This window comes from Petaurus breviceps, unplaced genomic scaffold (assembly GCF_028583685.1).
Source record: "Petaurus breviceps papuanus isolate PSGF00001 unplaced genomic scaffold, PetGlider_PUasm1.0 178, whole genome shotgun sequence".
NCBI classification, from domain to species: Eukaryota; Metazoa; Chordata; class Mammalia; order Diprotodontia; family Petauridae; genus Petaurus; species Petaurus breviceps.
The window spans coordinates 16,833,753-16,846,545 of record NW_027185777.1 but is presented as its reverse complement, the minus strand read 5'-3'; the positions used below and the strand labels follow the sequence as shown (position 1 = coordinate 16,846,545).

The following is a 12,793-nucleotide window of genomic DNA, read 5'->3' as shown; positions in this document are numbered from 1 at the left end:
ATAGATAGATAGATAGATAGATAGATAGATAGATAGATAGATAGATAATGTGTGTACATGTCTATATATACACATATATATGTTTGTGTGTGTGTTGCAACTCCACTGAACCATGTTATCTGATACATTCCTTTTAAACAAGTTAAATCTTTCTATTATCATGTGAGTTGCACTACATAAAGTTTCACTGATAACCTAGAAAGCATTGTAATGTCTTCAAACAATTTTTGAATTTGTAGTCAGGAAATGTGGATTTGAACCCCAGCTCTTCCATTCACAGCCAAGATCAAGTTATTTCATCCCTCTGGACCCCAGGTTGCTCATCTGGAAAATTCAGGAGTTGAACTCACTGACCCCATTCTTTAGAGCTATGGTCCTATGTGCTAATTTGGGCTTTGACCCTATGATAGAATTTCTGAAATAGTCTTCTTTTTCCCCCTTGAGGCTGCTTAACTTTCTTTGGGTTTCTTTTTTGTTGGTGATGTTGGGGACAGGAGGAGGGAAAGAAGGGACTCTATGGGACCTAGGATGACCTTATAATGACCTTATATATGGGACCTATAAGACCTTGCATGAATGAAAATAAAACCAGGGCTGGTTAGCACCATTTCACAAATGCTAAAAGAATATTAAGCAATGCTAAAGATAAAGGGGGGAGGGAGCTGGTACCATTTTGATTAGGATCCCATTAGTTTGCCCATTAAAGTACCATGTAACAAAGTGATTAGCTCCCCTTTAAAAAAAATTAAAAAGTCTTTGACAGTATAAACATGATGAAAGAATTACTACTATGAAGAAAGTCTAGAATTAAGTGGGGAAGAAATGGCAAGTTAACCTGTCTGTCATTGGAAGCTGAGACCTTGAGACCCTGCTGGTGTGTTTGGATTTGAAGCAAGCCTCTCTCACTTTGGAAGTGAGTTATGATTTAGAGAGTACTGCCTTTGTTTGTTTTGCTTTGCTTTTTCCTTTCTAGACCCTTAAAGGTACAGGATATTTATTTTGTCTTGGTCCTGTTTTTCCAAAGCCTTTATCTGAGAGAACAGTCCAGTATGTGAAAAATGACCACTCCTAGCACCTCATTACTATATGATTTGTGTAGGCTTTGTTCAGTATCTAGAGATATTAACTTTCTAGATCATTGATGTCCAGACTGTCTTCTAAGGATGCGTTTGGATGTAGGACTAAATTTCTGTAACTTCCTTGAACATTTCCCCAAATCTATGTAACTTCCTTTTTTTTATGTCTATATGTTCTCTTCCCCTAAGATTCTTTGGTGTGCTTCCCCCTACCCCAACTAAAGCATAGAGCTAGACCTACAAGGGACTTTAGAGATTACCTAGTTCAGCTGTCTCAAGTTAGGTGACTTGTCCAAGGTCACACAGACAGTAAGTCGAAAAGCTGGGATTTCAGGTCATATGACTCCAAATCCACAGATCTTTCCTTAGGACTATAATCTTCATCCTTAGCTCAAGCCCCAACTACTGTCATGCATTAGAACACATAATAACAAGTTTTAAGAATGAGTTTTGTTATTGTTGTTCAGTTGTTTACTTATGTTCGACTCTTCATGACCCCACATCCATGGGGTTTTCTTGGCAAAGGTACTGGAGTGGTTTGTCATTTCCTTCTGAAGTATATCCCCATTTTATGGATGAGGAACTGAAGCAAATAGGGGTTGACTTGCCCAGGGTCATGCACCTAGTAAGTGTCTGAGGGCAGATGTCAAATCAGGTCTTCATGACTCCGAATATGGTACTCTATCTACTGAACCACCTTCCATATTCCCTCCTAACCACGGAAAAAAACCAATCACTGCCTCTCTGAGGTTATCTTCCTTTATTCTATGTATTTTGCGTGTACCTGTTTATTTACATGTCATCTCCCCCATGGAATATAAGCTCCTGGAGGGCAGAGACTTCTTAGGTGTTTATTCTGTACCCCCAGAACTTAACACAGTGCCGGGCATATGATAACTGCTTAACAAATGCTTCTTGATTGATTCTATACGAACAAGAGGCCCTAAAGTAGACTTGGGATACCTCCACAGCCCTTTCTCTCCAAATTTAGTCTGTGTCTGTTCCTGTCCTCACTTTTCCCTACATGCTGCCTCCTTTGACAAGCTCAAAAGCAAGCCTTCTTAACTTTTATTGTCTTGTGGGCTCCCTTGGCAGTCTAGTGAAGCTTATAGAGCCCTTCTCAAAATAATGTTTTAAATGTATAAAATACATAGAATTACAAAGGAAATCAACTATATTGAAATATACTTATCAATTCTTTTTAAATTCAGATACCCCAAATATATCCCTGAAACCCTTATGGAGCTGGAGGATTCCAGGTTAAAAATTTGAGCTCTGTAGGATACTAGTCACATTCACTGCCTAAAAAGAAAAAGTCTAATCTCTATAAAATATACTTTTATTTCAATTCAACATTTATTAAAAGCCTACAATGTTCCAGGCACTGTGCTATAAACGCTAGAGCTACAAATAAGAAAAAGATAGTCCCTGCCCTCAAGGAGCTTACAGTCTAGTGAAGGAAGATAATGCTCAACAGAAGGCTGAAAAGAGAGGGTCACCAGAGGGTACAATAATGTTTGTGGAGTTGAAACCAAGCAGAACTACTGGTAAAAAATGGAAGTTACCTGGAAAGTGCTAAGCCCTCTATAAAGGAAGGCTTTGGGAGGAGTTTATTACTCCCCCTTCCAATCTTCCAATCAGAGGGGAGAGACTACTAAAGAAACTGGAAGATTTTGTGTCAAAACTGAGCTTATCTAAATAGTGATGAGGTTTCAGGGGATGAGCTTTTCTTGGGGGAGGTATGATGTTTTTAGAGTCAAATAGAACCCAATGATGGAAGATGACGATTTCTTCTACCTCTTTAGAAATATGGAACATTGTGGACCAACTATTCCTACTCTGATGATTCATCACTAACGAACAACCCCCCAAAATGGTGTTTTGAAGGGTTTTTTTTATTCATTTAAATATTTCTTTTCTCTTTTTTAAAGAATGACCAAGCTTTGGGTGATATGCAGATAATTGGAGGGGATGACTTTTCTGAACTAACTGGCAAGGTATGTTCATTCAATTTGTCTCTGAATACTGATGTTATAGGAAAGTACAATAATATTTATTGTGCAATAATATTTATTGCACTAAATTTCACACACTTTTTCCAGTTTAAAAAAAAATCTTTCATGTAAATTGGAGATGTGAATGCTTGTAAGGATATCTTTTTTAATTTTAAAATACTTTGAGGACAAGATGCAGACCTTTGACTGTCTGAGCTTTTTTCCTGTCTTCATTGAAACAGCTTGATAATAGAAATGTTCTTTGTTTGTGGCAATTAAGATCTTCTAGTCCAACCCCTCTGATTGATAGATGAAGAAACTGATACCCAGAGAAGTAAAAGATTTGCCCAGAGTCATACTGTTACAGAACCAGGATTTGAACCTAGGTACCTTGTAGGTCACCTTTGATGCCAGTATTTAATCCCATCTCTAGTTACGCATGTGAAAGGGAGACATTTCCCTTTATTCTCTTCACTATCTGAGTGTCAGCACCTAGGCATTTTGATGATGGTTACCATAGGAATGTTTCAGATTGTTATTGTTGTTGAATCTTTTCATTCATGACCCTCTTTGTGAATTTCTTGGCAAGGATACTTTAATGGTTCACCATTTCCTTCTCCAGTTCATTTTACAGATGAGGAAATGAGGCAAACAGGGTTAAGTGACTTGCCCAGGATCACAATTAGTAAGTGTCTGAGGCTGGATTTGAACTCAGGAAGATGAGTCTTCCTGATTCCAAGCCCAGTGCTCTATCCACTGTGCCACCTAACTGCCCAACATTTCAGATTCATGGAAAGAAAAGCATTTGAAGGATTTAAGACATTTGTTCATTAGTACAAAATTCAATTCTACATAGGGTTGTGATAGTATAAGAAAAGTTCCTAGCTCTCCATCCTCTGCCTTGTCAGCTGGGGGAGAGAGAGTATCATCCAACCATTTTCCTTTCCCCTCTTCCCTTAAAAAAACAAAACCAAACAGATGTGTGTGTGTGTGAGGTGGGGTGGGCGATGCCAACCATGAAGTCATGGGAGAACCACCCCCAGTCTGCAGATGAAGTCCCAAACCTGGTAGCTTTGATTTCATATGCTTAGCAATAAGTAAAAAAGCTGTTTGATTCCAGCATAAATATACAAACAGGAAGGAAGACTTGTTCCATAAAGCAGATGGTCTCTGAGGAATGTGACCCGCAATGCTAGCTTGCTGTGAATGAAAGCAATGCAGTCTTTGTTTGTTTTAGACTGGGCTGACTTATACCTTGTAGTCATTATCCCTGAACAACTTCAGCTTTCTAAGTAAAATGGATCAGACTAATACTCAAGACTTAATCTTCCATTTTTGTGGTTTTTCTTCTTACGTAACTAGTGCTTTGATGGAGAAAAGAAGTAGCAGCCACATTTAATATTTTGAAAATGAATAATAATATTAGAGTAACAGTAGAGAATAAGGAGTTCTGATTGAAAACAGCTTAGTCTTTCTTCCTTGACCCCCCAAATGAATGAACTAAGCAGCATAGTATGTGGGACAGAGTACAGAATTTGAAGTCAGAGAACATAGGTTCAAGGTCAAACTCCTTACTAGCTTAATGACCTTGGGCAAACCACTTGTACTGAGCCTCATTTTCCTCTGCTGAACAATGAAAGCCTTGGAAAAGAGCGTCTCCAAAATCCTTTCCATCTCTAGAGCTAGGATCCAAAATAGAATGAAGACCAAATGCCGAAATTATTTCCTGTCATAAATTAGGCTTAATTAGAAATTGTATTAGTCAATCAACAAACACTTATTGAGGCTTCGCCATATTCTGGTCAGCACACTAGGAACTGGGGATCAAAAAAATAGAAATGAAATAGTCCTCAAAGAACTTCCCTCAAACTAGATTACTAGGTCATTACTCCTAGTTTCATAGGTTTTATACCAGGGAAGAACCTGAAAGAGCATCCAATCAGCTTCATTTTTGCAGATGGCCGAAATGAGTTCAGTAAGCTTTTGCAACAGTTGCTCTTGTACAGTCATTCAGTCATGTCCAATTCTTCTGTCTAAACTCGTATTCATTGCTTCCATAACATTATCTATCTCATCCTCTGCCAGTCCCTTTTCTTTTCAGTCTTTCCCAACGTCAGGGTCTTTTCCAATGAATCCTGTCTTCTCATTATGTGGACAAAGTTTTTAAGCTTCAGCTTTGATATTTGACTTTCCAGTGAATAGCTTGCATTAATGAGCTGTAGTAGATTAAGACTTTTTTTTAACTTGGCCATTGAAGGACTTTTTTGTTTGTCTACACATGTTTGAATGGATTTTATTTCTCTCACCTTTTCCAAGTTAAGTGGTGGGAGATGGGAAAGAGAAGACGTGGACCTGAAAATAAAATAAAATTGAATTTTTAAAAAATCATTGTATCAGTATGCTGATACTGTATCAATAATAGCTAACAAGAATATAGTACTTTAACGTTTGCAAAGCGCTTTACAAATGTCTCGTTTTATCCTCACAACAGCCCTGGGATGTAGGTGCTGTTATTATCCCCATTTGAAAGATGAGGAAACTGAGGCTGAGGGAGGTTAGGTGATTTGTACAGGGTCTCACAGCAGGAAGTGTCTGAGGTCACATCTGGACTCAAGTGTTGCAGTGTTCTATCCACCGTGCCACCAAACTGCCTCATTATTGGGCTAAATACCCACTGTGTGACCCTGGACAAGTCCTTACCCTCTTTCAGCCTCAGTCGGCTCATCTGTAGTAATACCTCCCAAGGCTGTTGGAAAAATCCAATGAGATAACATGTGTAATACTCTTGGTCAACCTTAAAGGGATACATAAATACTAGTTAGTTTCTCATATTTATCTTTGTAGATGCTATCTCTCCCAATGAACTATAAGTTCATTGAAGGCAAGGACTATTTAATTTGTCTTTGTATCCCTAGCACCATACCTTGAATAAAGTAAGCAATTAAGAAAATACTTGTTGAATTGACCTGAATACTTTGATGATCAAGTCATTTCTCCCCCTACCCCCCGCCAGGTTTCATTTGCCTCATCTGAAAAATGAGAGGATTGGAGTAGATGATCCCAAAGGCCCTTTCCAGATTTAAAATCTTATGATCCCATAAACCTATTGCTTTCCTCTCATTTCTACCAGGTTGATATCACATTTTCCTAAAATAGTTTTCCTCATTAAAACAAAATAAAACAAATCTCTTTTTAAAAAACACAAGAGGATCTGGTCACTGCTGCAGTCATTTAAAGTTAACTAAAGCCTTCTGTTCCCATTACTTGTCCCCTGTCGTGGCCTCTACAGTCATGGCTGCCCAGGCCACTGGCACATGTTGGCATATGCCCCAGTCATTGGCATATCTAGGCCAGTCTAGAACTAGAGTGGAAAGGAACAGAGGGGAAAAGTTTATACTACTGCCTAGAAGCACAGATATATCTGTCTAGTCAGCACTCCCATAAGTCAAACATAAACCAATGTAGAAATCACCCCATTACTAAGAGGGAGGTCAGATCAAGCTGTTCTTGATATGAGGCAAGAGCATGTACTATACCTGCCATACAATCACCCTCAGTCCAGGGATGTTGGGTCAAATTAAGTCAACAAGCCATCGTTAAGTCCTCACTATGTTCCAGGTTCTAAAGACACAAAGAAAAGAAAACAAACAAAAAAATGGTTCCTGCTATCAGGTCATTCGAATTATAACGGAGGAGACAATATTCAAACAACTATGCACAAACCAGAATATACGGGGTTAATTGGAGGTAGTCTTGGAGGAAAGAAAGGTATTGAAGGAAGCTGGGAAAGGCATCTTTCAGAAAGTGGGATTTCAGCTAAAACTTGAAGGACCTTAAGGTCAAGACTGGAAAGGAGAGTCAGACATGAGGGGCAACCAGTGAAAAGCCACAAATACACAGTGATCTGGACGCCATCAGAGCCTTCATCAACTTGAAGATGATTCACAGGACTCCAGTGACACTGTCCTCGTGGCTTGTTCCATGAACAAGACATTCCATCTCTCATGTGCAGGCATTCTCTCTGGCTGTCCCTTATGTCCCTCCTCCACTCTGACTACTGACCTTCCTGGCTTCCTTTACATGCCAACTAAAATCTCGCCTAATGCAGGAAGCCTTCCCCCACCCCTCTTAATTCGAGGCTAACTACTTTCTGTTTATCCCACGTATATCTTCCTTTGCACGTATTGGTTGCATGCTGTCCCTCCCCATGAGACTGTAAGCTTCTTGAGGACAGGGCCTGTCTTTTACCCCTTTTTGTATCCTCTACACTTAACACAGTGCCTGGCGCTGGGTAAACGGTGTTGGATGGAACTGCCTGAATCTTGACTTCATAATCACACCTTTTCCAAAGATCCATTTCCTTAGTGCTGTTTTTATTTGCATCAACTCCATATGTGTAAGTTATCTTTAGTAATATGCCAAAGCCTACTTGTACAAGCACCATAAGTCCCTCTGATACTTTTTTGGACCTCCTGCAGTTTTAATTTTTATGAGATTGCATTCCATGGTTCACAGGTATGTAGCATCACCAGGAAAATGTCATTATTAAAAATCTAGACTTTGATCAGGTAGCAGCTTGAGATCACTGAAGGAACTATGCAATTTCCCAAATGCAACACAACCTATTATATAATAATGATGAAGAAAGGGATATTGAAAGCTTTTCAAAGGAAAAATCGATGGGGTTTGGTTGTTCATTTGAGTTGGGGGAGGCTAGGCAGAAGATAATCAAATATTTTTATTTAATTGGGATAAAAAATGCCCAAGATGACAGCTCACAAGAATAATTTTTTTTTCATTCTGTGGAATGAGGACACCATCTGATGAGAGACCCAAGATGGAGGTAGCAGGAAACACCTTGCTCAGGCTCATGGTGATTTAGACCAGGGGCCCAGAGGTGAACTAAGTTCACAAGATGGAGAAACCAACTTCACAAATAAGAATCGTTGTCCTGTGTAAGCCACCATAAATGGCTAGAAGAACCACTTCAAACCAATTGAGAGAGCCATCCAAGAGCAGGAAAAGACATCTTCCCCCACCCCCACTAAAAAAAAAAGATAAAGGGAATAACTTCAAGTTTCCTGAAATCTGAAATTCAAGAAGAAAAAATGTGGGAAATTTAAATAGAAGAGAATCTTCCTTTTCCAATTAAAGAAGACGTCTCTCTTCCAGGCCATGGACCCTTGGGATCCCTCCCAGTTCTGAAATGCTATGATCATGAATCTCACATTCGCTATATGAAGGCACCACTATAACTCCTTCCTCAGGCTTCTAATAAAGTGGGTATATTTTAGGAAGAAGAAAGCCCTGTAGAGTGCAGACCTTTTTTTTCTTACAGTATGGAAAAGATGCTCACGTGGAAGTCTGTCTGAGTCATGGGTTTAAATAGGTCAGTGCTATTGAAGAAATGGAGCCTTTAATGATCCAAATAAATGTCCTCTTTAGCTCACCATGGTAAAAGCAGTTCTCTGTATGTGTTCACACTGTCTGCACAATGTGCTCCTGCAACTCATTTTTATGTTTTTAGGGGTTAGTTTAATTCTGGCACGTTGCAAAATCAGTGCATCTGTTAGAGCAAGAAAATCATGTCCATGTTTAAGGGGGGAAAAAATCTCTGAAAATCAAGGATAAAACTTAATGCATGAAAACAGTGCCCAGATCTGGCTGCCTGGAAACACAGATGTGTGGGTTAAGAGCAAAATGTCGGGGTTGGGTTGGGGTGTTTTAATTAATCCAAGCAAGTTTATAATCCAGTGCCAGAATGAAGCCTCTGAACCAGCCAGATTTTTTTGGCCCTGGTTGTGTTAATAACTATTTCAATCATTCCTTCTCATTGTTTCTCTGACTAGGCTGAGAATTTGCTCAACAAGAGAACACCCCCCACACTCAGAGATATCACACTCCATTAGATTTCTAGTTCCTCAAGAGCCAAGATTGCCTTTTGCCTCCCTTTGTATCCCCAGCACTTAGCACATTGCCTGGCATACAGTAAGTGCTTAATAAGTGCTTGTTGACATGAATATTACAGCCCTGAGAATGATCAGAGAGGTAAGATGGTGATCTGCATTTTCCATAATGCGTATACACATATATATTTAAAGTTATCCATCATATTTGTATGTAATATGACTGATGGCAATAGCTCTTTCTGTTTGTGTGTAACTAATAAGTACCAGAGTTTTCTCACCGTATTTAAAAATAGATTGTTTCAGACAGGGGTGTGCTGAAGCAATCTCATACTGATCCGGGAAGCTGGTTGTTAAATTTTCAGTGTGAGCATTTACAGCTTGAGAATTGGCAAATGTTGCAAACCAGGGCTTGATTTATTGTTTTGTTGATTGTCTAGACTTCAAAATGTGATGGAAGAAATGTTAATATTGCAGATTAAACTTAAAAAGTGTGTTTGTGTCCTGTCTCAGATGCTTAATAGCTGTGTGATCCTGGGCAAGTAACTTAACCCCATCACTTAAAAAAAAAAAAAACTGGGGAAGTAGGTTTGGGTTTGGGGCAGGTTATAAAGGGTTTAAAAAGGAGAGGGGCAGCTAGGTAGTGAAGTCCATAGAGCACTGGCACTGAAATCAGGAGGACCTGAATTCAAATCTGGCCTCAGACACTTACTAGCTATGTGACCCTGGGCAACTCACTTAATCCCAATTGCCTCCCACTCCTCCCCCCACCCCCAAAAAAAGTGTATTCCAGCTCTTTTATTTTTCTCGGAGAGCCTGGTTGTAAACATTTTGATTCTAGACCAGCTGAGTGACATGCCAGAGTGGTTCATTAAATTAAGAAAACCAAATATAAGAAATTCTTCAGTATCTTCAGACATTTTTGAATAACCTATTTTTAGGAAATAGTTGTGATCTGCATATACTTACTTTGTAGTAAAAGTTTGAGCCTAGATCCTGAAATAGGAAAGAAAGAAAAAGATTCAGAGAGAGAATATTTTTGGTTCCCCAGAAAACTTTGCCTTCAACCAGTAGGCTGGAGATTTTTCTAGGTTTTCTGTGAGGAAATGAACTAGATGTGATAAGATGATTCAGACAGTCACTGGCAAACATCTGAGATACAGTAAGCATGATATCAGATTGGAAGTGCTGGAGAAGGTACAGTAGGTTTTGAACAGAATTTCAAAAGGTAGCCCACTCAAAAATGAAAACACTTAGGAGCCTTGGAAATGAACTTCAAAAAATAACTGAAAATAGATTGTAGTTCAGTCTGGGGAGAGGAGAAATGTTAAGGACAAGCAAAAATATGAAGGGAATTACTAGCATTATTCACTGGGGGAAATGAATAAAAATGAGGACAAATCACTTGCTAAATTGTGATTTAATCTCATTGAGGCCCCATGGCATGTGAGGGCTAATAATAGTTTCCATTTATTTATATAACATTTAACAATTTGCATGCATTTTTGTCATCTGATTTTCACAACTCAATGGGATAGGCAGGGCTTATGTTACTGTCCCCATTTTGTAGATGAGACTCAGAAAGGTTAAAAAGTCCAAATTCACATGCCAACTAAGCAGTAGATCCAAAAGAAGAACCCACTTGTTCTGGTTTCTGATTCAGTGTCCTTGCCACTTAATTCATAAATGGCTTTCCTTTTGATTTAGCTAGAAAACTGAGGCAGACAGGGGTAGAGAGGCTGGAAACCACTGTATCTGGAGCTGTTAGACCCTAGTAATTAACTGCAGTGGTATATTATAATTCAATTTTAATTTGATGCAGTGAACATATTTAACATGTAGTAACTACTAAGAAATTAAAGACTTGGAGGAAAGAGAAAAGATAATAGCTTTTTTTCCCACTACCAGCAAGGCTAATCATTTATCTCCTGATCATCTGCACTTTCCTAATTAAGTCCCCCAGCCCCCTAAATATCTGCATGATATTCTTTCCTAAGATGCTAGATCGAAGGTGCTAAAATTGACTCTTACACAGTCTCAGTATCGCTTGAGAGTTGGGGATTTTATACCTGAATCCCTGATAAAGCCAGAGGCACTATCTACATTACTGAGATTTATCTTGGCTTCTTATCTAGATGACAGTCTCAGTATTCTTTTATACTCCAAATGAATTCATGATGAGGGCACCTGTTGTTTGTTGGTCTGTGATCTTTGAAAACTCAGAAAGAATGGAAAATATATAAACACTTAACAGAAGTAGGCAAAACCAAAAGCCATTCCCTAAGTGGTCAAAGGATATGAAAAAAAAAATCTTTCTCAAAAGAATTGAAAACTCTTAACAACCATATGATAGAATACTCTGAATCAGTAATATTAGAAATGCAAATCAAGACCTCAAGATCAGCAAATGGACAAAGATGACAAAAGATGAAAACAGTCAATGTTGGAGAGATTTGGAAAGAAAGACACAATAATGTACTGTTGGTGGAGCAGTGAACTTGTCCAGCCATTCTGGTACCTACTGATTGGGGAATAACTAAACAATTGATGACATGTGAAGGCAATAGAATGCTACCTTGCTGTAAGAAACAATAAGTATGATGAATACAGAGAACTCTGGGAAGATACAAATAAACTAATGCCAATTGAAATAAGACCAGGAAAACAGTGTGCAGTGCTCCCAAAGTCTTATTGCAGTTTTGAACTTTAATTTCAGAAGTATAAATGCCACATTCACCAAAAAAATCAGTTATTTTAATTTTAAAATTTTGATAAGTTTTTATTAAAATTAAACATAACCATGAGCTTATGCTATGCATCGCTCTTTTCACAGTTGATCATCCTTACATATTACTGTTACTTAGTACAATGTTCTCCCGGTTTTGCTCATCTCATTTTGCATGGGTTCATACAAGTCTTCCCAGGTTTTCCTGAAATCATCCTGTTTGTCATTCCTTATAACGGAGTAGTATCACATCACAATAATATGGCATAACTTGTTCAGCTATTCCCCAGTTGATGGGCATCCCCTCAATTTCCAGTTCTTGGTCACCACAGAAAGAGCTTCTATAAATATTTTTGTATGTATGGGTCCTTTTCCCTTTTGTGTGATCTCTTTGGGATATAGACCTAGTAATGGTATTGCTGGATCAAAGAGTATGCACAGTTTTATAGCCTTTTGTGCATAGTTTCAAATTGCTCTCCAGAATGGTTGGATCAGTTCACAACTCCACCAACAATGCACCAGTATTCCAGCTTTCCCATATCTTCTCTAGCATTTATCATTTTCCTGTTCTGTCATGTTAGCCAATCTGATAGATGTGATGTGGTACCTCAAAGTTGTTTTGATTTTCATTTCTCTAATCAATAGTGATTTAAACTTTTTTATATGACTATAGTTAGCTTTAATTTCTTCATCTGAACATTTCCTGTTCATATCCCTTGACCATTTATCATTTGAGGAAGGACTTGTATTCTTATAAATTTTACTCAGCACTCTATATTTTAGAAATGAGGCCTTTATCAGAGACACTGGTTGTAAAAATCCTTTCCCATTTTTCTACTTCCTTTCTAATCTTGGTTGCATTGGCTTTGTTTGTGTAAGCCCTTTTCAATTTAATGTAATCAAAATTATACATTTTGCATTTTATAATGTTCTCTAACTCTTATTTGGTCATAAATTCTTCTATTCTCCATAAATATGACAGGTAAACTATTGCTTGTTCTCCTCATTTGCTTCTGGTACCAGCTATATTTATATATTCTGATATATTTCTACTTAATATATAAGTATATTTTTATATTATATATTAAAGCT

At 38.2% G+C, this 12,793-nt stretch overlaps 1 protein-coding gene across 2 annotated transcripts in view; it reads left to right on the top strand.

Moving 5' to 3' along the window:
• The window catches only part of PRTFDC1 (phosphoribosyl transferase domain containing 1), a 92,134-nt gene that overhangs the window by 69,562 nt on the left and 9,779 nt on the right, over nucleotides 1-12,793 (top strand). For both annotated transcript variants that reach the window (XM_069086323.1, XM_069086324.1), the window contains one exon: nucleotides 3,008-3,073. In XM_069086323.1, the coding sequence (XP_068942424.1) occupies nucleotides 3,008-3,073 (66 nt within the window). The remainder of the gene's footprint in view (nucleotides 1-3,007; nucleotides 3,074-12,793) is intronic.